General features: G+C 44.8%; 2 protein-coding genes across 2 annotated transcripts; one reads left to right on the top strand and one right to left on the bottom strand.

Moving 5' to 3' along the window:
* Window positions 1-31: 31 nt before the first annotated feature.
* Window positions 32-10964, bottom strand: LOC311115574 (elongin-A-like). Its single transcript, XM_084157320.1, has 12 exons — window positions 10839-10964; window positions 9531-9587; window positions 7345-7460; window positions 6700-7226; window positions 4507-4841; window positions 4175-4286; window positions 3741-3896; window positions 3134-3231; window positions 2669-2849; window positions 2394-2523; window positions 1234-1379; window positions 32-1063 (listed from the first exon to the last, which is right to left on the bottom strand). Exons 1-12 carry the CDS (start codon window positions 10908-10910, stop codon window positions 1002-1004), a joined length of 1992 nt encoding a protein of 663 aa, XP_084013446.1. The 5' UTR covers window positions 10911-10964; the 3' UTR covers window positions 32-1001.
* A 1405-nt stretch (window positions 10965-12369) lies between these two features.
* On the top strand, window positions 12370-27200 carry LOC311108830 (kelch-like protein 31). Its single transcript, XM_084151593.1, has 6 exons — window positions 12370-12490; window positions 23327-24100; window positions 24270-24616; window positions 24974-25273; window positions 25440-25615; window positions 25818-27200. Exons 2-6 carry the CDS (start codon window positions 23659-23661, stop codon window positions 26596-26598), a joined length of 2046 nt encoding a protein of 681 aa, XP_084007719.1. The 5' UTR covers window positions 12370-12490; window positions 23327-23658; the 3' UTR covers window positions 26599-27200.
* The last annotated feature ends 486 nt before the right edge of the window (window positions 27201-27686 follow it).

A 27686-nucleotide genomic window follows, 5' to 3' on the forward strand; every position in this document is an offset into this window, starting at 1 on the left:
AGTGGAAGGTTACTCACATTTGTTCTGCACCCAACATCCATTGCATATTTATTTCAGTAGTCATTATTACAGTGAGTGATACAATGTTACAATATAAAGTTGAACAATTAGGTATTCTCTATGTTCTCAATAGTGTAGGGCATACAGAATGTACCCTACTACATACAGCAACGTATTCAGTGCACTATGGCCAGGTTCCATTGCTAGATTTGAGCAGTGTTTTTCTCTTTCATTTCAACATCAACACATTAGACTGAAGAAAATAGACTATGAACATATTTGAGGGCAAAACGTCAATTTTATTGAAAATGTCCATATAACATTTATTAAAATCTATTAAAATTACTATTTGATCCACTTCCATTTGGATCCAGGTTCAGGGGGAGCCAGGGGTCCCAGAGTTGAAAATAAATACATAAGATTGAAGCTGCAGGGTCCTACCACTTGCTCTCTCCTCTTTCTCCCTTTTTGTGTTTTCCTCTTTCAGCACTCAGTTCATTCCTCACTCATCACAGTGAACCAGATAAAAGTAGGGATGCACATGTGGTTCAACACTGAACACAGTAGGAAAACAAGGTGTGGATGCACTGGAATATTATGTGTCTACTCAATTGTATTTAAAAACATGCTGCCTGTAACAGCATTGTCATTTGATGTCTTAACTTATGCGTAGCATAATAAAGCATAGTTCTGTCTGTGTCAGAGTGTATGAAGTTGTAACAAATGACTTGTTTTGCCTTTGACATTTTATTTTGTCTGCATGTGTGTGTTTGCCAGGGTCTAGCTGGGAACATTTAAAAATGGAGGACATAATTGTGTGTGTATTTAAGAAACGCTAAAATAATGGAGAAAATCTGTGTGTTTGTATATGTGTGTGCCTGTGTGCACATGTCTGGTGGGCGTTTGTAGATCTCCCATAATTCATTGAATTAAAAAGATCTTAGCTCCTACAATCTCTTCCTCTCCTCTCAATCACTCCATACATTTATCTCTCTCTAGCTCTATCGGCGGGAGAATCTGTTCTTGAAAGCTTTGATAGTTTTGGCCATCATGGGGGCGATTTCTGCAAGACAAACAGATGTGACATTTTAACAGCAGAAAAGTTAACCACGCAGACATGTCCTCTCAGAGATTAAAGTCAACACGTTTTAAATCAGGAAAGTACTTTTGTTTTACATGCATGTTGAGTCTAATATAAATACCTTAACCTATTTTCTTACACACGATACTCACTTTTGACCTGTGGTTTGTTGTCTCTGGCACTGGGCCCACCCCCACCGCTGGGGCCTGAGGAGCAAGAGGTCTCAGGGGGACTGTCATGAGAGGAGGAGTAGCTGGGCTCAGCCGAGTGAGAGCTATACGACAAGGCTGGCCTTATTCTGAAAAGAAAAAACAGGAAGGTCAATCCAATCAGTGTACAGAAAAATACAAAACAGTAGATTTTCATTATAGTGTGTTTTCAAATCCGGGGGGGGGGGGGGGCATTATAAGCTCCATCTCGGAATACTCGGAAAACAAGTAAGTGATGCGATCAACATTTCAAGAACATTTCTATGTGCTCTTCTTTACTCATGTAGCCTAGCTGCTATATCTTCAGATTGAACAACTGTCACGCTTTATTTTCCTGTCTAGCTTTCACAATGTCTCGCTGCAAGTTCGGAATGGCCAGAAAACGTCAGAATGTCTGTCTCTCTTCCATTTCATCCTCCAGTGTGTTGAACCTTTATAATATCTTATGACTGTTCATTCCTCAAACAAGACATATTTGGGTCAAATTTGGGACACAAATATGATGTAGTGCATATTTTCTTAAGTTAGCAATCAGCCAAGCATTTCTGTGTATATGAAAATGTAAGTGCCAATATAACAAAGTGTTTGATGGTGGTGGGGAAATTCCGGAATGTTTGTATGCGCTCTTCTCTTCTAGCCTCCATCCTCACCCTGCTGTCGGATTGAACACACTGGAAAATCTGTGGCTTCGGTCTCTTGCCCTTCCTGTTTAACATACAGTCCTCTGGCTACTCTGGCATCCCTGAAGCTGTGTGTCCTTCAGGGGGTTACGGCATTTTAATTAAATGCACGTTAGGAATCGTAACCCCTCTGTGTGAACTTGGTTAACCTTTATAATTCCCCATGATGACATTGCAACAATTCACATAGAATCATAACGGAATCACAACTTGTAGATTAAAATATGATGTAGTGGACCTTTGAGAATAAGTTTGAGAGTCTGAATTACTTGTTAGCATATAAAGTTACCATTCAGCCAGTCATGTCTTCGTATATGGATATGTAAGTAGGAAAAAATAAACATGGAAGTGCCAACATGAAGAGTGTTCCCTACTATGCAGTGTGTGATAGTGATTGTGGTATGCACATTAGTGTCCACATACTTGATCGGAGCTGCAGCTACGGTGGAGCTGGCAGTGGAGGTGCTTGTGGTGCCAAACTTCTCCTGTCGCCGGCGGACATCACGCGGAGGTTTGGCGACGGAGTTGACAAATGCCATTTTAACCTCTCGACCTGCCAGGAAAATACACAAACATATAAACACATGCCCACTCAAAATAAACACCTTCTGTACACTTTCATTGATGATAACAATAACTCCTAGTAATAATTACTGTTTAGTAGGATTCCGGTCATAGATAGGACATAGAGAAAGCACCTTTGGGCTTGTTGGCATGGGCCGAGCTGATGTTCTGGGTGAGCTTGCGCAGGCGCTCCTCCCGCTCGTCGTACTTCCGCAGGTACATCTCCCGCCACGACTCGTACTCCTGGGGCGTCTCACGCTTGAAGTCCCGCTGGCAGTGGCGCTGCCAAAGCTCATCAGAGTCCTCCATAAAACACTGAGAGGAAAGAATTAGGGTTAAAATGATCAACTACATGAAATATATCCTACAATTTAGTAGCGAGAGTAAACACAATTCATTGTTCAAAGCATAACAGTTAGGAGTCAAGTTTTTGTTTGTACACTTCACCTAGGGTCTTCCTGGTATACAGTATGACTTGGCAGAGCATGAGAACTTGTGTACTACATGCTCACTGACCATCTCGTACTGGGTGAGGGTTTGTGCATTCATGTGTGAGACGCTACTTTGATTGTGTGTGTGTGTGTGTGTGTGTGTGTTACCTGATTGCACTGCTCAATTCTGTAAAGTTGTTCAGGGGTGCATCGCTCTAGTACTGGTTCCAGAATCTTAAATGGCACGCCTCCCACCTCATCAATTGCTGGACAAACATACAGTAAGCATCTCATTATACAGTGACTCACACAATCAGCAGGGTGTTAAGTATCTCTCAGATAAAGAATGACAGTGTGGACAAAGCATGGACAGAGCTGTGGTTAGAATACATTTCCTGGACCTAGACAAATATAAGTCTTCGAGGAGTGTTCCATGCGGGTGTAATGTTAAAGAGGAAGTCACGTGTTGTTCTTATTTTTGGTTAAATTATTTTAAGACTGTGTGCAAGTGGATCTAAGTGGGCCAGCAGCCATAAGAATCCACACGACAATTAAGTTGGTGGTGTTTGAACAATTGCCCATTATAAATGGGTTAAGTGATCCATGTCTTTGCCTTCTCTCTTTTGGGAGATGTTAGGTGTACTACATTAACATATAATTTACACTTGACTAAATTAACTACATATGTGATAACAGAAATTGAAATAAAACCTAAGCATTATGATAACGGCGCCATTACATGGCATTCACAGTGTCACTAGGAGACAACACTCACAGTCAATGTTGTTTTGAAGCACCCTGATGCACTGCTCGTACAGACTCATCATCTTGGGCAGGTAGGACGTCTTTGAACCTGAGTAGACTGTCATTTTAGAGTTAAAGCGTCTCCCAGTGAAGACGGTGTCCTCCTCGGCGTCATTTGACACAGGACCTGCAGGAAAGAGGGCAAAAGTTAAACATGAGAAATTACCGACAATCAGAACTAACTGTATTAGGCCTAGAGAGTAACGCATATCTTAATACAAATGTACCCAAATTACAAGTCCAGACAAGTCCAACACATACAAACTGTACTTCCGATATCCACGCTAGCATACTACATAGAATTAATCAATGTATTGGCAATGCATTCTCAGTTGTACACAAGTATGGATATTGGAACATACCCACACACAGACATTCACAGTGTGAAGGAATAATAATAAGTACCTTTGCGCCGCTGAGGGGACAATGGTGTGAGATCAATGGAAGGCAGAGGTCTGTAGTAAGGTTGGATGGCCGGCAGAGGGATTTCAGGAAGTGTGGACACAACCTCGACCACCTGGGGTAAAAGAAAGAGTACATTAAAGAGAAAGTTCAGTCAAGAACCTGAGAACAAGGACTCTCATAATATGAGAACATCAGGGTCAGGGTAACTGGTTAATAAAAGCATATCGTAAGGACTTACTGTACAGCCCCCAAAAATATGACAGCAAATTTAACATTCTCCAATTGAACATACGCATCTTGTGAGAGGAAAAGTTCAGTGAAGGTCTTCTTACCTTGCTGCGTTTCTCAGGCACCGGAGTCGTTGCTGTCGAGGTCGGGGCTGGACCCGCCCTCTTGCTGCGGCTCCCGTTGGCCTTGCTGGGTTTGGACTCCTTGGAGGAGGAAGGAGCAGCAGGCGAGGGCTGGACAGGCGGACGAGGAGGTGTGTGGTGGTGGGAGGAGGGCCGACTGCTGCTGCTGCCGGGCTTCTTCTTCTTCTTAGTGGGCGTAGGGGCGTCATATGTGAGGAAGGATTCAAACGACATGGTGGGGGTATCAAATGCCTCTTCCGCCTGCTCCTCAGGCGCCTGGACTAATACAGGGGAGTCCCTCGGCTCACGTGACCTCCCTAGAGAGTAAGGAGAACAAGGAGGGAATAATGTTAATGGGATGTCGTTTTTTAAAGAGAGAAGTGGGTGAGAGACAACCCACATCTTTCAGGATCAGGTTAATGGGAAAATGGTTCTCATTTTTATTTAACCTTTATTTAACCAGGTAAGCCAGTTGAGAACAAGTTCTCATTTACAACTGCGACCTGGCCAAGATAAAGCAAAGCAGTGCGATAAAAACAACAGGGTTACATATGGGGTAAAACAAAACAAAGTAAAAAATACCACAGAAAATATATATACAGTGTGTGCAAATGTAGCAAGTTATGGAGGTAAGGCAATAAATAGGCCATAATGCAAAATAATTACAATTAGTATTAACACTGGAATGATAGATGTGCAAGAGATGATGTGCAAATAGATATACTGGGGTGCAAATGAGCAAAATAAATAACAATATGGGGATGAGGTAGTTGGGTGGGCTAATTTCAGATGGGCTGTGTACAGGTGCAGTGATCGGTAAGGTGCTCTGATAACTGATGCTAAAAGTTAGTAAGGGAGATAAGAGTCTCCAGCTTCAGAGATTTTTGCAGTTCGTTCCAGTCATTGGCAGCAGAAAACTGGAAGGAATGGCGGCCAAAGGAGGTGTTGGCTTTGGGGATGACCAGTGAGATATACCTGCTGGATCGCATACTACGGGTGGGTGTTGCTATGTTGACCAATGAGCTAAGATAAGACGGGGATTTGCCTAGCAGTGATTTATAGATGGCCTGGAGCCAGTAGGTTTGGCGACGAATATGTAGTGAGGACCAGCCAACAAGAGCGTACAGGTCACAGTGGTGGGTAGTATATGGGGCTTTGGTGACAAAACGGATGGCACTGTGATAGACTAGATCCAATATGCTGAGTAGAGTGTTGGAGGCTATTTTGTAAATGACATCGCCGAAGTCAAGGATCGGTAGGATAGTCAGTTTTACGAGGGCATGTTTGGCAGCATGAGTGATGGAGGCTTTTTTGTGAAATAGGAAGCCGATTCTAGATTTAACTTTGGATTGGAGATTCTTAATGTGAGTCTGGAAGGAGAGTTTACAGTCTAACCAGACACCTAGGTATTTGTAGTTGTCCACATACCCTAGGTCAGACCCGTCGAGAGTAGTGATTCTAGTCGGGTGGGCGGGTGCCAGCAGCGTTCGATTGAAAAACATGCATTTAGTTTTACTAGTGTTTAAGAGCAGTTGGAGGCTACGGAAGGAGTGTTGTATGGCATTGAAGCTTGTTTGGAGGTTTGTTAACACAGTGTCCAATGAAGGGCCAGATGTATACAAAATGGTGTTGTCTGCGTAGAGGTGGATCTGAGAGTCACCAGCAGCAAGAGCGAAATCATTGATATACACGGAGAAAAGAGTCGGCCCAAGAATTAGGTCCAGACAACAGGCCCTCCGATTTGACACATTGAACTCTATCTGAAAAGTAGTTGGTGAACCAGGCGAGGCAGTCATTTGAGAAACCAAGGCTATTTAGTCTGCCAATAAGAATGCGGTGGTTGACAGAGTCAAAAGCCTTGGCCAGGTCGATGAAGATGGCTGCACAGTACTGTCTATTATCGATCGCGGTTATAATATCGTTTAGGACCTTGAGCGTGGCTGAGGTGCACCCATGACCAGCTCAGATTGGTTTTAACCGACATGGTTAAATAAATATAATACATGACTGGAAAACCATCTATTAACAAGCCAACAGCCCAACAGTGACTCAAAGCTTGAAAGAGGCATCTATGGAATAGGGTGTCATTTGAGAACCAGCCTCTCTGTAAATGTCACAATGACACAGAAGTCACAGTGAAATTCTCTCAGCAAACTCACTCGGCAGCACACTCACCATCACTTCCCCCTCTCTTGTCCTTCTTGCTCTCGTGCGGGGTGGAGTGCCGACTGTGCTTGGAGGCCTTGCCAATGTGATGCGGTTCCCTCTCCGCGCTGCACTTCTTCCCTTCGCCACTGCCGCCGCTACCACCACCACCGCCCGCCTGGGCATGACGTCGCCGCCTATCCTCGTCCCAGTCGCCGTGGGAACCGCGATCCTCCCTGCCAGGCTCTTTGTGTGGTTTGGCGTGTCGGACCTCTTTGCGAGGGAGGCTGGGCGCGGGCTCTGGCTCTTCCTCCATGGGGCTCTCGTAGCCCTCAGACTGGTATCCCCCTCGCTGGCCGCTGTGGCCGAGCTGTGGGGGGCTGTAGTGGTGCTGAGGGGGGGAGGGGGAGTAGTTGGTGTGGTAGCCTCTTTCCTCCTCCTCCTCCTCTACATGAGGCTCCTCCGGGGATAGTTCCCGGACACGTTTGTGGCTTACGTCCGTTCCCTCGGATCTGCGAGGGTGCGCATGTGTCCGTAAGTCCTTGGCGTTACCGGGTCTGTGAGGAAGAAGAAAAACAAAGCTACACTTCAGTAGAATTTAGATGACAATACGCTGAGAAAAAGACGAAGAAGACAAATCAGAAGAAGTCCCCCAATCCCTCAGTAATAGCGTACCTTTCAGCAGACGGGGTGGGAACCAGTTTCTTCCACTTGGCCACAAGGCTCTTCGCAAGATCTCCAGCAAGATCATGTTTCCGGAACGAATTCACAGTTTTTTCTACTCCAGTTTCCTGCACCGGCGAGAACAAAATATAAGCATGACATAGATAGTAGGCGGGTGTCCTCATTATCAGTACATTATGTTTTGACACTGGTGTCGTGTGGGTCATGTTTGGAGAGCAACATGGTTTGTATAGATTCAGGCGCTCTAATGGTTAAGTGAGCATGCCAGTACACTTAGTAATGCACATAAAAACAGGCCACATTAGCATTATTGCCCATCATAAAAGGAAGTGAGCATGTTCTGAAGGTTGCTTGACAATATTGAACAGCACATCAACTCCTATAAAGCAGCTGGCTAGGAGAATGTTGCAAAACCAGAGCCTGTATTTGGATTCCTCTTCTAAAAGAACACTGTGAGGAACTATAGTGCAATGCAACCAATGTGTGCAGTCTTGAAGACTACAGAGATACTATCACATTTGCATTTATGAAAGAAGAATCATGACATGAGCATACAGTGAGGGAAAAAAGTATTTGATCCCCTGCTGATTTTGTACGTTTGCCCACTGACAAAGAAATGATCAGTCTAATTTTAATGGTAGGTTTATTTGAACAGTGAGAGACAGAAAAACAACAACAAAATCCAGAAAAACACAGGTCAAAAATGTTATAAATTTATTTGCATTTTAATGAGGGAAATAAGTATTTGACCCCTCTCAATCAGAAAGATTTCTGGCTCCCAGGTGTCTTTTAAACAGGTAACGAGCTGAGATTAGGAGCATACTCTTAAAGGGAGTGCTCCTAATCTCAGCTTGTTACCTGTATAAAAGACACCTGTCCACAGAAGCAATCAATCAATCAGATTCCAAACTCTCCACCATGGCCAAGACCAAAGAGCTCTCCAAGAATGTCAGGGACAAGATTGTAGACCTATACAAGGCTGGAATGGGCTACAAGACCATCGCCAAGTAGCTTGGTGAGAAGGTGACAACAGTTGGTGCGATTATTCGCAAATGGAAGAAACACAAAAGAACTGTCAATCTCCCTCGGCCTGGGGCTCCATGCAAGATCTCACCTCTTGGAGGTGCAATGATCATGAGAACGGTGAGGAATCAGCCCAGAACTACACGGGAGGATCTTGTCAATGATCTCAAGGCAGCTGGGACCATAGTCACCAAGAAAACAATGGGTAACACACTCCGCCATGAAGGACTGAAATCCTGCAGCGCCCGCAAGATCCCCCTGCTCAAGAAAGCACATATACAGGCCCGTCTGAAGTTTGCCAATGAACATCTGAATGATTCAGAGCAGAACTGGGTGAAAGTGTTGTGGTCAGATGAGACCAAATCGAGCTCTTTGGCATCAACTCAACTCCCCGTGTTTGGAGGAGGAGGAATGCTCCCTATGACCCCAAGAACACCATCCCCACCGTCAAACATGGAGGTGGAAACATTATGCTTTGGGGGTGTTTTTCTGCTAAGGGGACAGGACAACTTCACAGCATCAAAGGGACAATGGACGGGGCCATGTACCGTCAAATCTTGGGTGAGAACCTCCTTCCCTCAGCCAGGGCATTGAAAATGGGTCGTGGATGGGTATTCCAGCATGGCAATAACCCAAAACACACGACCAAGGCAACAAAGGAGTGGCTCAAGAAGAAGCACATTAAGGTCCTGGAGTGGCCTAGCCAGTCTCCAGACCTTAATCCCATAGAAAATCTGTGGAGGGAGCTGAAGGTTTGAGTTGCCAAACGTCAGCCTCGAAACCTTAATGACTTGGAGAAGATCTGCAAAGAGGAGTGGGACAAAATCCCTCCTGAGATGTGTGCAAACCTGGTGGCCAACTACAAGAAACATCTGACCTCTGTGATTGCCAACAAGGGTTTTGCCACCAAGGACTAAGTCATGTTTTGCAGAGGGGTCAAATACTTATTTCCCTCATTAAAATGCAAATCAATTTATAACATTTTTGACCTGCGTTTTTCTGGATTTTGTTGTTGTTATTCTGTCTCTCACTGTTCAAATTAACCTACCATTAAAATTATAGACTGATCATGTCTTTGTCAGTGGGCAAACGTACAAAATCAGCAGGGGATCAAATACTTTTTCCCCTCACTGTACATTGTTTCAAAATCTTACCACAAGGATATCCACAGTCATAGGCAGCTCCCCCAGCCTTTTGAGGGTCTTCAGGAGCTAGATAGTGCAAATACACAAGAATTACAGAGCGCTCACTACATCCTCTGTACTGATCAACCTAGCTAGCCTGATTCTGAGAAGAACAGAACAGTCTGCACACTAGCAAAGTGCACACAAAGCTTGTTAAAGGTAACGTTCAGGTTAATTCAAGGCTGCTGATCATTGAATTAATGAAATATAAAGAGATAACAATATTTACAAAATCAAAGCATTGAAAACATGAGTCTACTGTGTGAAAGTGTGCGCTATATGTATAAAGGTGTAGGCCAACTGGTAATTTGACTTTGTAGGCTATGTCAAACTGTGTAGTACTTTCAGACTGTGCTTGATTCAGAATTTGACTACACAAATTTGCCCAAATTGCACACCGTCATGGTGTCATCAAGATTTGTCCATTGTCGTGGACTATGTGAGGGGGTTGTGGGGGTAGGCTAGCTACACATATCCGGAGAGGGGGTTGTGTTTACTAAAGTTGATCAGCTGACAAACATCCACCACAACATGGCAGTGTGTGCAGGGATTTATATGTTCAATGAGACACAATTAAGATACGGCCGATATCACAATAAGGCACTATGACCGAATGTATTGTTGTTGCCCTTAAACTTGTACTGATCCATTGAATAATGTGCAACAATCTAACAACTAGGCCCGTGCTGCTGTTGCGGTCACTCGATCGTGGAGTTTATACAATCGCTGTGGGGTCATGTCTAGAAGGGATGCAGTTTTTGTCAAATTAACGTCAAAAGTTGAAATGTTTTGCATTTAAGCTAACCCATTTTCCTTGCCATAGCCTAATTCGCCTAACCTGCTACGTTAATTCTAACCTGCTGCGTACATTCTCCTAACCTGCTACGAAAAGTGAAATCTTGACGTTAATTTGACAAAAGCTGGATCCCTTCTAGCCAGGACCTCGCTTCGTTTTCGCTTGTTGTGGTTGTTTCAACACTAGCTAACTGGCTACATTATTGGCACTTTATTAGCAGTGACAGGCTCCATTTCATAAAGTACAGGTCTGCGGAATTGGCAGGTAGCTCGAGGACTAGGTTAAACTTAACATGAACTCTGGTTAAGAAACCCAGTTAGTAGGCTAAGCTACATATCGTGACGTGATCTTAGAAAAAGCACTAGCTAGCTACATTCGCGAAACTACTGTTACCTCCCACGCGACAATATTTGAAAATTTATAGAGGGCGCAAGTCATCCGCTACAACCTTGCTGTTCCATTCTGGCCCTTTCGATTATTACCTTGCGAGGCTCTAGGTTCTCGGAGAGCCGAGACTGAAGTCTCTCCACCGCTTCCAACAGCTCCTCCGCCATGTTTACTGCTGGTGCTCTGTGCCCGGAAGCTGCTTCATTACAGAAGAAATGGGTCAGTGCAGTCCTATCCACAGCTTTAGTCAGCATGCAGTTGACATGGAGATTGGCGGAACTACGTAATAAAACAGCTGACAAAGGATAAACCAGACACCTTTTTGAGGATTAAAGGTCCAATGCAGCCGTTTTTATCTCAATATCAAATCATTTCTGGCTAACAATTATGTACCTTACTGTGATTGTTTTCAGTTCAAATGGACAAAAATATCTTCTTAGCAAACAGGAATTTCTCAAGCAAGAATTTGCTAGGACTGTCTGGGAGTGTCCTGAGTGGGGAGGGGAAAAATTATAACTAGCTGTTATTGGTCTAACTCTTTCTTATTGGTCTATTAACTAATTTACAGCATAGTCTTTTCAAATAGCTCTTACACTAAAAGGGCATTATCATAATTTTCACAATGAAACTGTATTTTTCCAACCTCATAGTGTGGAAATATATAATAAGCACAGGAAAATCACATTTTTACTGCACTGGGCCTTTAATATTATTTGTGCCATCATAATGATATTGGTGATAATGTACTGATATGGCCCTATAGAAATGTTACATCTTACAGTTTTTATAAAAACACATTTTTACCATCATTGGTTATTACCCTTACAATACTGGAATGTATATGTTAATGTGTTCATAATCAATCAAATTATATTGTTGTCAGTGTCATAGTGCATGTGACCTTTCTTGTTGATAGAATCTCTACAATGTTCGGAGTGTCAACATAACACAACTCCAAGTTTAGCACCAGAGCCTCTTCCTCACACACAGACACGCAGACAGGCAGACAGGCAGACAGGCAGACAGGCAGACACGCAGACACGCAGACAGGCAGACAGGCAGACAGGCAGACAGGCAGACAGGCAGACAGGCAGACACGCAGACACGCAGACACGCAGACAGGCAGACAGGCAGACAGGCAGACAGGCAGACAGGCAGACACGCAGACACGCAGACAGGCAGACAGGCAGACAGGCAGACACGCAGACACGCAGACAGGCAGACAGGCAGACAGGCAGACAGGCAGACAGGCAGACACACACACACACACACACACACACATACACACATACACACATACACACACACACACACAACACAGAGAGAGAGAGACTGTGAGACAACCATTCAAACACAGAAACTTGAGCACAGCATATTGGCATACAGAGAGCAAATAGCCCCTCTCCTGTCTGCCCAGCCGAGTGACTGAAGGGGGTGGGATAGCAGAGGGCTGGCCACATATGGAGTATTTTTGGTGGGGAGGGAGGGGGTGCCTGTATTTGGAGTTGTAGGTGGTGGGAGCTGGTAAATAGGGAGGGAGGGTGTCTCATTTCATAGACTTGCTTGGACCTTGACTCACTCAAACACTGAACCACAGTGCACTGACAAACAGACAGAGGACGGAGGGACAGAGGAAAGAGGAAGAGAGAGTAACCTGTGAGCGAAAATCAACAAAGCGAAAGAAAGCCAAGAGAGTAACGAGGAAAGATAAGGAAGAAGAGTGAGTGGAAAGTGAGTGGAGAGAGAGGTAAGCATTTTGACTGTATTTTTCATAAAATGATTTGCATGTCTAATTTGAGTCATAATTTATCCAACTTTATGAGACAGCCTATTGCCTAATCATAAAGCATTTATATATAATATGCAATATGCTGACATTAGAAGTCGAACTGCTGCGCTCTTGTATTTCACCAGAACTGTACAACTTAACTATCGACAATAACACAAAATACAAAGTGTGCAGACATTGTCATGAAAGAAATACCCAAATAAGTACCTTTTCAAACACATTCATTTTAGCCTCAACTTGGCACTATGTAGAATCTGAAGTTGCATTTTCTTTCACACACACTCACAGCTCAAACACATTAAATGCGAGGGGGGGGGTAACTCATTCCAGCTCTAGCCTCAACATCTAGAAATAATCTCTGGAGATAGGCAAAGGAATTCTGACACTGGGTAGGTGGGAGTCAGACGCATGATGGCAGTGTACTGCACAGAGCTCCTGCATGCCAGTGTACAGTGAGTTTTGCGCTTTGAGATTTTGCATCTAAAAGTGTTAGTGTTAGTACTAATTATCATTCTTCCTGGCTTTGTGTTTGTTTTGTCATGGTGTCACCTACACAGCTACGTCGGCCGTGTTCCAATATAATTCCCGCCAACTTTTATTCCATCTCTGCTATTTTTCTGATGTTCATGCCCCCTTTTAATTTATTTCCTCCTTTTGCCTTAACGTCATAAACTGTTCTCTGTTCCTAACCTAAACCATTTAATCTGGTAGTATTATTATCCTTCTTTCCTTCCAATTCTGACCCTCATCATCCTCAACAAAGACATATGTTCAGTATGTAGGTTTTGGCACACTAGTCTTTAGCCCTACGCTTTAGAGTTAATTTCCTGCAATTCTACACATTTTGCCATGGAGCGTAGAGAACATTTTGCAGTTTTAAAGCACGTTTGCTGCTATTCTACACATTTTCCCATGAGGTGGAGAGAATATTTATCTATTTTATAACTAATTTCATACAATTGTATTTAGTTTTGCCATGGGGCAGAGAGAAATGCAATTATAATTCGTGGTAAAGCCAAATCAACTATCAACACTACCAAAGATTTATATAACTAACCAATGGTACTGCAATTTCTCCAAAAGCATCTGTTTTTGCTGTCATTTGTCACTTGAGTGAGCTCCACTGTCGTAATGTGGAACTGAAGACTCGAGTGTGTCTTCCAAGTTTGTTGCCAGAATATTGCCAAGGAGAAAACAAGTCCTTGATGTCATGTATGGCCATATGCTTAATTCGTAGGTTGATAACAGAAAATGACAGGTAACAGATTATATTTCAGGGTATAAGGGGAAGAGACATTACAGGCTATCCAAAATAAAACTATCATCCTCCCTCCTGGCAGATATCAGACCAAAAGCATTAGATGTAAAACCTGCATAAACAAGTTACGTCTCAGCATTTGACACTTAAAAAAGCAAATCAAATGAGTAGATATGAGGTGTATGTAAACTTCTGACTTCAACTGTATGGGAAGTATTTACACCTATTGAGAGAAAAGTAAACTGTTAATACATGGTGTACGAGGGGAGATGTTTGCGTTAGAGATTACATTAATTACTACACTTCTAATACATTTGTATAATCACATTCTTGGACTCCATTTCTGCAACTAGCTCCGTTTCTGCTTCTAGCTGGGCAAACCTTCTGTCTAAATATTTGGATCTGTTGAGCTGAAAAAGAAAAGGTGACAACCATAGTACTTGCATGGTTATGATTAGAAAGTGTTAGACTTTTCATGACCAATATTTGACCTCAGTGACAGCAAGACTACATAAGTCATAAGTTTGGACACACCTACTCATTCAAGGGTTTTTCTTTATTTTTACATTATAGAATAATAGTGAAGACATCAAGACTATGAAATAACACAAATAGAATCATGTAGTAACCAAAAAAGTGTTAAACAAATCAAAATATATTTTGTATTTTAGATTATTCAAAGTAGCCACCCTTTGCCTTGACAGCTTTGCACACTCTTGGCATTCTCTCAACCAGCTTCATGAGGTAGTCACCTGGAATGCATTTCAATTAACAGGTGTGCCTTCTTAAAAGTTAATTTGTGGAATTTATTTTGTTCTTAATGCATTTCAGCCAATCAGTTGTGTTGTGACAAGGTAGGGGAGGTATACAGAAGATAGCCATATTTGGTAAAAGACCAAGTCCATATTATGGCAAGAACAGCTCAAATAAGCAAAGAGAAACGACAGTCCATCATTACTTTAAGACATGAATGTCAGTCAATACGGAAAATGTCAAGAACTTTGAACGTTTCTTCAAGTGCAGTCACAAAAACTATCACGCGCTATGATGAAACTGGCCCTCATGAGGACCGCCACAGGAATGGAAGACCCAGAGTTACCTCTGCTGCAGAGGATGAGTTCATTAGAGATACCAGCCTCAGAAATTGCAGCCCAAATAAATGCTTCACAGAGTTCAAGTCACAGACACATCTCAACATAGAGGAGACTGCGTGAATCAGGCCTTCATGGTCAAATTGCTGCAAATAAACCACTACTAAAGGACACCAATAAGAAGAAGAGACCTGCATGGGCCAAGAAACACGAGCAATGGACATTAGACCGGTGGAAATGTGTCCTTTGGTCTGGAGTCCAAATTGGAGATCTTTGGTTCAAACCGCTGTGTCTTTGTGAGACGCGGTGTGGGTGAACGGATGATCTCCGCATGTGTAGTTCCCACCGTAAAGCATGGAGGAGGAGGTGTGATGGTGTGGGGGTGCTTTGCTGGTGACACTGTCTGTGATTTATTTAGAATTCAAGGCACACTTAACCAGCATGGCTACCACAGCATTCTGCAGCGATATGCCATCCCATCTGGTTTGGGCTTAGTGGGACTATCATTTGTTTTTCAACAGGACAATGACCCAACACACCTCCAGGCTGTGTACGGGCTATTTTACCAAGAAGGAGAGTGATGGAGTGCTGCATCAGATGACCTGGCCTCCACAATCCTCCGACCTCAACCCAATTGAGATGGTTTGGGATGAGTCGGACGGCAGAGTGAAGGAAAAGCAGCCAACAAGTGCTCAGGATATGTGGGAACTCCTTCAAGACTGTTGGAAAAGTATTCCAGGTGAAGCTGGTTGAGAGAATGCCAAGAGTTGTGCAAAGCAGTCATCAAGGCAAAGCGTGGTTTTTGAAGAATCTCAAATATAAAATCTATTTTGATTTGTTTAACACTTTTTTGGTTACTCCATGGTTCCATATGTGTTATTTCATAGTTTTGATGTCTTCACTATTATTCTACAATGTAGAAAATAGTTTAAAAAAAAGAAAAACCCTTGAATGAGTAGGTGTGTCCAAACTTTTGACTGGTACTGTACATCGTTTGCAAACTCACCTCCCCGGTCAGTGATGATGTTGTCCACAAGTCCAAAATCAATACGTTTGTTGGTGATTATTGAAGCTATCTCTGTTCCCGATTTGCCCTCCAAGGGTTCAGCAGTTACCCATTTGCTGAAGAGGTCAGTCATGGTTAGGGCATATTGGTTACCAGCCGCGGTTCCCTTCTCAAAGGGCCTATGAGATAGAGGCCCAGAATAGACCATGCCTGTCTAACTTCGATAGGATGCATCACAGGGTCCCGCGTTTTCTTGTTATAGTAGAGTTGACACTCTGCACTCCTCAACCTTATAGAATGTGAAAACAGTACATTAGATATAACAAAGGAAAACACTCTTTCATCTTAATTTATAATAACTGTAATAGCACAGTTATAAAAACGGGTTGTTTAGATCCTGGATGCTGATTGGTTGATAGCAGGGAGTTAAAGCGCCACAATCCCCATATTCCACGGGTTAGATTCATCAATACCCATCCACTGTCCCACAGCCCAGCCAGTCAATTTATAAACTTAATCTCCCCTGGAAAAAGGCATCTAGACAATATTTATTCCCCATGCTACTAGCCTAGCATTTGGTTTGGTACAGCAAGGGTTAATATAAGACTCGCTGTGTGCCTATCCGACCTATGCAACATGTTGCCATTTTTTGTATGTCATCTCCACGGTGCCATGCATATGAACGTGACGAGACAGACAGCTTCTCTGATCCAGGCAAATTCATTTATCAGGATCATTATTATAATAGTATATCCAAATAATTGGCAATAGAAACTAAGGAAAAACTAATGAAAATGCACAATTTGCTGTCATTTCAGCTGCTTGGTGTGATTGTGTTACGCTGTAACGCTGAATTCCCGCAATATGGATTGCATTGGCTAGCTAGCAAAGGAGAAGTAACATTAGTTTGTGATTACGTGTGACTGAGAAAGATAGAAAGTTAGCACTTACCTAGTAGATAGTTTCCTTCAGCAGATGTTCCCAAGTACTGTTTTGAGATAGCCGTCTTGAACAAATATATGCACTATCAATTAAAAAAGTATAGCCAAGTCTTTGCAAAAAATCTCCTCACATCAACCCTCAGCACTTTGACGAGCGAGGCAAAGCAGATGTAGCAAATGCACGGGCCCACAAAACAGTTTTTCGAGGGTGAGAGAGACATCCGCACGAGCTCAACCATCCACACAAAGAGACGCGCGTGCAATTTATTATTGAACTGGGATCATATTCACGCTGTGAGAAATTTTACAACATGACGTCACAATCATAATACAATCAGAACGTGCCTGGTCAGTAATTCGACAAGGATTACTACAAATTCAGACAGCTGGCTAAACTAATTTACCAATCTAAACCATTTTGGCTGACATGGGCAAATTGAGTGACTGTCAGTGACTGACATAACAAGAGAAAAACTGCTGATGCACAACCAAATTTATACATCGCACCTTGTGTGTTCTACTATTCTAACTCTCAACAGTAAGACTCGCTGTGCCCTAAGCAGTCGCTTAGTGGCTAGGGCCGGCTCTGCACACTCCAATACACATTTGAGAAGTAGCCTACACCACATCCTCCAACAATAAGCTCTGCCTCAGACCTCAACTAGCTTGTATAATTTTTTACAAAGATTCACATGCATACTGTATTTGATGCTCTGCCTCCCTCCCTTCCTACTCTCTCTATCTCTGAACTTTGTGTTTTAAAATAGCCCTGGTCAGTCCAGTGGAAGATGCTTGTGACTGGGCTGTGCTCCCCACATATGGAGAGGGAGACAGGACAGCAGCTGTTGTTGGTGTCATGTGAGAGAGAGCTGACACTGTTAGAGTTAGTTACAGGCCAAAGGGAGGATGTGAGGTGCCACCTAGTAGGATGTCGCAACATAGAATTAGGAATTAGAACTGTCTGTCGCAACACCCCCCAAAAAAGATGAAACAGCAGTCACCAGTGATGTACTGTACCACTACTACTAGTATCTTGTAACATATTTGACAAAATCGAGTAGATGGCCAGAGGCGAAAGGCCACCCCTTACGCAAGATTTGTTCTGGGTGCCGAAATTATAGCCTACCATTACTGACCTATAGCTGGTCCAGAGATGAGAACTATTGGAATGATGGGGGAAAGAGATGATAAGTGACGATATGCATCTGCCTTGAAACGTCAACAACACAAGTTTAGGCTGCTTAATAATGTACCTGATATCTCTGAGACCACTTTCTTAGATCTTCTCTGCTGGTGGGCAAGAACCTGACCACCAAAGGAAGCCATTTGCAAAGGCCTTAGAATGTTCAGCAAAATTCTACCAATGTAGCTAACAATATGATGTGATTACATCAAATGAAAATAACCTTCACATAGCACATTAACCCTCACAAATATCTGGAACCAAGGTTGGTGGGAGTCACAGCTGCTGTGTCATCCCCTATACTGGGCACCCAGCATATAGACACAACAATAGCACAACATCAGACATCATCAAAATACCTAGGCCTATCTCTTAAAACTGGTACTTCATATATCATAGTACATTGAGGAGATGTACACCATTTTGATAGGTCAAGGAGGATTGGTGACCCATATATCCATTGCGGGTGATCTGTAAACAACAGTCTGGACATAAATAGTGTTGGCTGAGGGACAATTTCTGCCAGGATCCCCATGTATGTCTTTTCATAACACACGTGGTGGAAAGCATCTGCACTCTGACATACTGTTATACTCTGGCTCTGGCCATGGAAAGGTATTCTGTTTATTGAGAACATCAGCAGCATAGAGTGAAGAATCTCCATTTAGCCTATCTGATTTGGTTTTTTAGAGAGCGCAAATGTCCTTTCACACAAACATGTACAAATAGAAACAGAAATTCAACATGATTTTTACATACTTTGTGATATTTCTCTGCAGATTAATACAAAAATAACAGAGGCATGAAGCGAAATCAAATCAAATTGTATTTGTCACATGCCCCGAATACAACAGGTGTAAGTAAACCTTACAGTGAAATGCTTACTTACAAGCCCTTAACCAACAACACAGTTAAGAAAAATAAGAGTTAAGAAAAATATTTACTAAATAAACTAAAGTAAAAATAAAAGAGCAACAATAAAATAACAATAACGAGGCTATATAAAGGGGGTCCCGGTACCGTGTCAATGTGCGGGGGTACAGGTTAGTCGAGGTAATTGAGGTAATATGTACATGTAGGTAGGGGTAAAGTGACTATGCATAGATAATAAACAGCGAGTAGCAGGAGCGTAAAAAAAGGGTAGCCATTTGATTAGCTGTTCAGCAGTCTTATGGCTTGGGGGTAGAAGCTGTTAAGAAGTCTTTTGGACCTGGACTTGGCGCTCCGGTACCGGTTACCGTGCGGTAGCAGAGAGAACAGTCTATGACTAGGGTGGCTGGAGTCTTTGGCAATTTGTAGGGCCTTCCTCTGACACCGCCTAGTAGAGAGGTCCTGGATGGCAGGAAGCTTGGCCCCAGTGATGTACTGGGCCGTACGCACTACCCTCTGTAACGCCTTGCGGTCGGAGGCCGAGCAGTTGCCATACCAGGCGGTGATGCAACCAGTCAGGATGCTCTCGATGGTGCAGCTGTATAACTTTTTGAGGATCTGAGGACCCATGCCAAATTTTTTCAGTCTCCTGAGGGGGAATAGGCGTTGTCGTGCCCTCTTCACGATTGTCTTGGTGTGTTTGGACCATGATAGTTTGTTGGTGATGTGGACACCAAGGAACTTGAAGCTCTCAACCTGCTCCACTACAGCCCCGTCGATGAGAATGGAGGCGTGTTCGGCCCTCCTTTTCTTGTAGTCCACGATCATCTCCTTTGTCTTGATCACATTGAGGGAGAGGTTGTTATCCTGGCACCACACTGCCAGGTCTCTGACCTCCTCCCTATAGGCTGTCGGTGATCAGGCCTACCACCGTTGTGTCGTCGGCAAACTTAATGATGGTGTTGGAGTCGTGCTTGGCCACGCAGTCATGGGTGAACAGGGAGTACAGGTCTAGGGTTTCTGGGATGATGGTGTTGATGTGAGCCATGACCAGCCTTTCAAAGCACTTCATGGCTACAGATGTGAGTGCTACGGGTCGGTAGTCATTTAGGCAGGTTACCTTGGTGTTCTTGGGCACAGGGACTATGGTTGCGGGATTTCTTATAAGCATCCAGGTTAGAGTCCTGCACCTTGAAAGTGGCAGCTCTACCCTTTAGCTCAGTGTGGATGTTGCCTGTAATCCATGGCTTCTGGTTGGGGTATGTACGTATGGTCACTGTGGGGACAACATCATCGATGCACTTATTGATGAAGCTGGTGACTGATGTGGTATACTCCTCAATGCCATCGGATGAGTCCCGGAACATATTCCAGTCTGTGCTAACACAACAATGAGACTCTTTGCCCAGAGTAGAACACTCAGGGGTCAATTCCATCACAACAAATCAAATGAAATCCAATTTTATTTGTCACATGCGCCGAATACAAAAGGTGTAGACTTTACTGTGAAATACTTACTTACGAGCCCTTTCCCAACGATGCAGAGTTTAAAACAATTATAATAACAACACGAATAATAAAATACATAAGAATTAAGGTATATACAGGGAGTACCAGTACCAGATCAATGTGCAGAGGTACAAGGTATTTGAAGTAGATATGTACATGAAGGCAGTGTAAAGTCACTAGGCATCATGATAGATAATAAGAGTAAAAAAATAACAGAGAGGCAGCAGCGTTTTCCAGGTTTTGGTCCTTTAATGTTGATTATAATGTACCCTTGTGCCACTGAATACAAAGGATCTGTTACAGTCACTAAAGTGATTGTATTTGTCCCTGCCTGTCCTGTTGTCATAGGGAATGGGATGGATTGCTCGGTGTCCATGGCAACTGGCCCCAGACTGTATCCTGTATCAGGGAGGCAAGGCCACCATAGAGATCAGAGTTTTATATCTATGAAGGCTACAGCCACAGCTTGTCCTTCTGTGTTTGTTTACAAAGTGATAAGTGCTAAATGAAGGTACTTTTGATTTAGTGATTCAAATTACTGGGAGGGTATGATGAGGAACAAGAGAGGGGGTATACTGGGTAGTAATCGAAGCAGCAGGGGCACTGCCATGCTTGCTTTGCCCTTAGTGTGTTTTTAGGTGACATGAGCACGCTTGTGTGTCTGTGAATGTGCCATAATCTCCACCCGGCCCAGCCAGAAGAGGACTGGCCACCCCTCAGAGCCTGGTTCCTCTCTAGGTTTCTTCCTATGTTTCTGCCTTTCAAGGGAGCTTTTTCCTAGCCACCGTGCTTCTATATCTGCATTGCTTGCTGTTTGGGGTTTCAGGCTGGGTTTACATTTACATTTACATCATTTAGCAGACGCTCTTATCCAGAGCGACTTACAAATTGGTGCATTCAACTTTTTTTTAATGGGGGGGTGGGGGAGGGGGAGGGGGGTAGAAGGATTACTTTATACTATTCCAGGTATTCCTTAAAGAGGTAGGGTTTCAAGTGTCTCCGGAAGGTGGTCAGTGACTCCGCTGTCCTGGCGTCATGGGGGAGCTTGTTCCACCATTGGGGTGCCAGAGCAGCAAATAGCTTTGACTGGGCTGAGCGGGAACTGTGCTTCCGTAGAGGTAGGGGAGCTAGCAGGCCAGAGGTGGATGAACGCAGTGCCCTCGTTTGGGTGTAGGGTCTGATCAGAGCCTGAAGGTAAGGAGGTGGCGTTCCCCTCACAGCTCCGTAGGCAAGCACCATGGTCTTGTAGTAGATGCGAGCCTCAACTGGAAGCCAGTGGAGTGTGCGGAGGAGCGGGGTGACATGAGAGAACTTGGGAAGGTCGAACACCAGACGGGCTGCAGCGTTCTGGATAAGTTGTAGGGGTTTAATGGCACAGGCAGGGAGCCCAGCCAACAGCGAGTTGCAGTAATCCAGACGGGAGATGACAAGTGCCTGGATTAGGACCTGTGCTGCTTTCTGTGTAAGGTAGGGTCGTACTCTGCGAATGTTGTAGAGCATGAACCTGCAGGATCGGGTCACCGCTTTGATGTTAGCGGAGAACGACAGGGTGTTGTCCAGGGTCACGCCAAGGTTCTTTGCACTCTGGGAGGAGGACACAATGGAGTTGTCAACCGTGATGGCGAGATCATGGAGAGGGCAGTCCTTCCCCGGGAGGAAGAGCAGCTCCGTCTTGCCGAGATTCAGCTTGAGGTGGTGATCCGATGTCTGCCAGACATGCAGAGATGCGATTCACCACCTGGTTATCAGAAGGGGGAAAGGAGAAAATTAATTGTGTGTCGTCTGCGTAGTAATGATAGGAGAGACCATGTGAGGATATGACAGAGCCAAGTGACTTGGTGTATAGAGAGAATAGGAGAGGGCCTAGAACTGAGCCCTGGGGGACACCAGTGGTGAGAGCACATGGTGCGGAGACAGATTCTCGCCACGCCACCTGGTAGGAGCGACCTGTCAGGTAGGACGCAATCCAAGAGTGAGCAGCGCCGGAGATGCCCAACTCGGAGAGGAGGATCTGATGGTTCACAGTATCAAAGGCAGCGGATAGGTCTAGAAGGATAAGAGCAGAGGAGAGAGAGTTAGCTTTAGCAGTGCGGAGAGCCTCCGTGACACAGAGAAGAGCAGTCTCAGTTGAATGACCAGTCTTGAAACCTGACTGGTTTGGATCAAGAAGGTCATTCTGAGAGAGATAGCAGGAGAGTTGGCTAGAGACGGCACGCTCAAGAGTTTGTAGAGAAAAGAAAGAAGGGATACTGGTCTGTAGTTGTTGACATCGGAGGGATCGAGTGTACTGCTGATGTAAAAAGGGCTTTATAAATACATTTGATTTGGATGTTTTGAGCTAGTGAGATATGTTATTTTTCCAAGTATGTGTTGCTTAACTTGCTGTAATGAGTGAGACACTTTGAAATTGAGTTTACACTTTTTGTAAGCAACCTGTATAAACAGCATGTATAACCAACTTTTATACAGAATTTCACATTCAAAACTACTAAAACAGTAAGAGGAAACAAAGGGAATATACATTAGTAGTACATATGCTTAGTAGTACAACATTCTACAATTCTAAGAGTGGTTTGTTAATTTAAGCAGAGCCCTACATAGAATGACTAAAGTAACCTTAAGAAAATCCCCCCTATAGGGCCATTTAAAACATGAATACGATTCCCAGTTGTTCTGCTACTGAAATACACTGGGACTCTGTGTGTGAGTATGAATACAATCACATCGGGCTGCTATAAACCATAAACCTGACACTGCATTTCTGGAAGCCGGAAGCCCCCACAAACACCCACACCTGTCAATCACACACCCCTCTTTTTTAGACTCGGTCTGTGACCAAGAGAAACATAAAGAGTATACAGTATGTTGTTACTGTGTTGCCATGGTCTTTCTCTCTGATGTTGTGATACTTAGTGCTTTTTCTATTTTTTTTTCAGGTCCTGTGTGCTGTCGCACTGAAACCAACCAACCCACCTCCCCCTTACACACCGTGTCTGTCAATCTGTCCACGTCGTACCCCTTCTGTCAGCAGTAGAGAATACATAGTTAACCCACCAGCCAGTCTAGTCTGTCTGTCCTTCAGTGTTTCAGTGGTTGTGTTTGTCAGTAAAGAAAGTCCACCTTATCACAGTCAGTAAAGAGTCCGTTTTGTCAGTTTGTTGATTAGTTGGCCCATCAGCAAGTGAGTAAGAGTCCTCATCCCTCAGTGTTTCAGTCACCACTCAAGAACCAAAACCTTTAAAACCATACTGTCAAAGTAACCGTCACCATGGCCCCCAAGAAGAAGGCCAATCGTACAAAGAAGATTACCATGGAGCCAGTCGTCGCCCAGGAGACCACTGTCACCACTCAGATGGCAGGAGGAGTGGTGGTGGTGGAGGGCGTGAAGAAGATCGAGGAAATGGCCGCACTGGACATCGTGCAGCTTAATCATCTCAACCTCCCCCTGCCCCCTCCCGTCATCAAGCCCGGAGAGAAGGGCCTGGGCCTGGGCTGTGAGGTGACCCGCCCCCTCCACGGCAATGCCCTGCTGGAGGAGCTGAGCCGCATGCGCCAGGAGCGCTTCCTCACCGACCTGGAGCTGGCCTGTAAGACCAAGGCTTTCGACGTGCACAAGCTGGTCATTTCGTCCGTCAGCCAGTACTTCAGGGAGATCCTGGCCAAGGACTCCGGAATGAAGCGTCTAGAGCTGCCCTCACTCTCCCCCCTTGGTAGGTTTCAAACTAACCCGCCTAACATATAGCTGATATCTATTAGAGGCAGCAGCAAGAGTCTTGTTTGGGAACTTCAGGACTGTGTTCAGTCCAAATATTTCTTAAAGTCTGCATTAATAGACAGAAACACATGAATAAAGCTATGATGTTGTCCCCCTATTCCCAGGCCTGGCCAACGTGATCACATTTGCCTACCTGGGCCGCGTCCACATGTCTCTGTACACCATCGGCTGTACTGTGTCAGCTGCTGCCACCCTCCAGATCCCCCAGCTGCTCCAGATGTGCATGGACTTCCTGCTGGCCGAGATGAATGTGCAGACGTGCGTGTACGTGTGGAACATCGCCGCCGCCTACGGCTTGATTCCTGTACGCGATGCTGCCCGCCGCTTTGTGCTGGAGAACTTTGTTGCGTTCACCGAGACGCCCCTGTTCAACCAGCTGACCCTGGAACAGATCACAGCCTTCCTCCAGGAGGACAGCCTGCTGCTTCCATCTGAAGTCACCGCCTTCCAGGTCAGCTCCGCTCACCATGCTTTTACCCTACTTTTTCTGCCTGTAATAACTGACCTAGGATCAGGTCTCCTCATTCCCTACCCCCAACCGTAGCCATTTTGAGCTAAACCTAAATCCAGCCTCAGACCAGCTGTTAAAGTCATGATATAGCCACATGACATTAGTACACAGACACTTGCCAGACTATGTGACATCCTACTTTGATTAGAAATACTCAGTCAGTATAACTCACTGTATGTATAGTTATAAATACACAATACCAGTAGGGATGAGAGACATAGCAAGGAGGCAGAGAGGGAGCGGTATTTATAAACAGAACAGGATTCTAAGTATAGCTCTGGTTTCATTCAACCACAGTTGGCCATGAAGTGGCTGGACTTCGACCCCAAGCGTCAGGTGCACGCCGCCGAGCTGCTGTCCCATGTGCGCTTCGAGACCATCCCTGCCAGCGAGTTGGTCAGCGAGATCCAGCCCGTGGCAAGGATGATGATGGACCCTCACTGCCACCGCCTGCTGGTGGACGCCATGAACTACCACCTGCTGCCCTACCAGCAGAACACGCTGCAGTCTCGCCGCACGCAGGTGCGTGGCGGACAGGCCACCCTGCTGACTGTTGGGGGGCGTCCCTCCATCACCGAGCGGGCACTGAGCAGAGTGGTGAGTGTTGGGGATCTGGTGGGGGGCTAAACTTTAGGCAGAGGTCAAAGGCATGATGAAGAAGTAAACTAACATTTTAGAAGCCTTCTGTTTCACCAATCACCATGATTCAACAGTATTATCCAAAATGGGAAGTGCTAAGTTGTTGACGTTGGTTCCCTTCCAGGTGCTGTGGAGAGACCCACGTGAGGGTGTGGCCACCTGGCGCCACCTGTCCCAGCTGCCCGCTAAGAGCTTCAACCAGTGTGTGGCTGTGATGGATGGCTTCCTGTACGTGGCCGGAGGAGAGGACCAGAACGATGCACGCAACCAGGCCAAGCACGCTGTCAGCACCCTCAGCAGGTACATGGATATCCACTGTATATGCATGACCAAACACCCACACATGAGAAAAGTCACTAACCAGGTCCATACACATGTATCATACTGTAAATATAATAAGGCAGTAAAGCATACTTGACTGTTCCTTGATTATGGGTAGATTTATTTTCACTTTAGACAAATTAATATTCTGACTCATCACTGTCCATCTCTTGCTCCTCAGGTACGACCCTCGCTTCAACACCTGGCTGCATCTGGCTAGCATGCGCCAGCGCCGCACCCACTTCAGCCTGGTGGCCACTGGAGGGCGCCTGTACGCCATCGGTGGCCGCAACGTGGAGGGCCTGCTGGCCACCACCGAGAGCTACCTGCCCTCCTCCAACACCTGGCAGCTCAAGACGCCCATGGAGGTGCCACGTTGCTGCCACACCAGTGCCGTGCTGCCCTCTGGAGACATCCTGGTGACCGGCGGCTACATCAACTGCGCCTACTCGCGCTCCGTGGCATGCTACAACATTGAGACGGACACGTGGAGTGAGAAGGCCAGCCTGGAGACCCCCCGAGGATGGCACTGCTCCTCCACCCTGGGAGGGAAGGTATACGTGGTGGGTGGTAGCCAGCTGGGCCCCAGCGGAGACCGTGTGGACGTCCTGTCCATGGAGGTGTTCTCCCCAGAGAACGGTGAGTGGAGCCAGGCCTCCCCCCTGCCCCTGGGCGTGAGCACAGCAGGCCTGTCACCCCTCGGGGAACAGCTGTACCTGCTGGGTGGCTGGAACGAGGCCGAGAAGCGCTACAAGGCGGCCGTGCAGAAGTACACCCCGGCAACCGACAGCTGGTCCATGGAGGAGGATCTGCCCGAGGCCACTGTGGGTGTATCCTGCTGCGCCCTGACCCTCCCACCCCGCCACGCCCCCCGCAGGCAACAGCACCGCAATACCCCAGCAACCAAGGAGGAGCAGCCACAGAGAAAGAGCCATGTGGTCCCACAGCCCATCACTGCCTGAGAGATTTAGAAAAAGAGAGGTGAAGAGAGAGAAGGCAGGATGATGGAAGGGAGGAGTGACAGAGAGCAAGAAATTGAGGAGAGGTAGATAGAGAAGCAGAGCAGTAAAGATGAACAGGAAAGATGGAAGGGATAACTATTCACTTCTTTAATGATAACATTAGACGTACATTAGGAAGTTGTATAGAATGACACCTGTGGTTGATGAATGTGAAAATGACAATCCATTTGCAGTATGTGTAAAATATGTATTGCAGTTAGTTAGCAAGGTGGAACAAGTGAGAACTGTGATATGATTACGGAAATGTGTTTGTGTATGTGTGTATGTGCGTGCAAATGTACATACTAGAGTGAATGGTGTGTGTTTGGGTGTTAGAAATGGAGCCATACAAGCTTTTGACAACTATTGCAATACAATTTTCAGCAAAACTTTAATACTTCCCATTAAATAAAATAAATCAGCTAATATATCCATTTATACAAATACTTGTAGTGTAAAATATTTGTCTTAAGTAGTTTAGCTCAAAAGAAACCAGTTACATGAACAGTATTTAAACATGTTTTTTAAGTGAAATGTAATATAATAGAGTTACAATGACTGGTGGAAACTGTGGTTACTAAAAGAAACACTTTTGCTGGTCCATGCTTGTGATGATAAGGAATCCGCCGACACTGTACTCTGTTTTCAAAGGTTTATTATAACAAAGAGTTTACAGCATCGAATTTTGACAGACTCCTGCAGATGTCTGGAAAACAGCCCGAGCCAATCTGATTAGCTATTCTTCCTATTCTATTGTTCAGACATGGTTTTATATCCTTTGTGACGTATTATGGTGTGATTCTAAAAAACCAATCCCAGGCCATTACATATCCTCTTTTCCAGGAATTTAGTAATGCTTTCCAGATGTTTTCAGCACTGTAGAATAGAGTTACCTCATTTTGCCACATCAGCAAAATCTTAGGGCCACGTTTCCTACTTTATCTAGACTGTTTAAGATACTACAAAACAACTTTATAGGTCAAAATAACATTACTTGTTTTTGTCAGTGGATGACATTGTAGAGAATGTGTGAGCAAGAACATGGCCCT

The sequence above is a fragment of the Coregonus lavaretus genome (assembly GCF_964263955.1).
Source record: "Coregonus lavaretus genome assembly, chromosome: 3".
In the NCBI taxonomy this organism is placed as follows: domain Eukaryota; kingdom Metazoa; phylum Chordata; class Actinopteri; order Salmoniformes; family Salmonidae; genus Coregonus; species Coregonus lavaretus.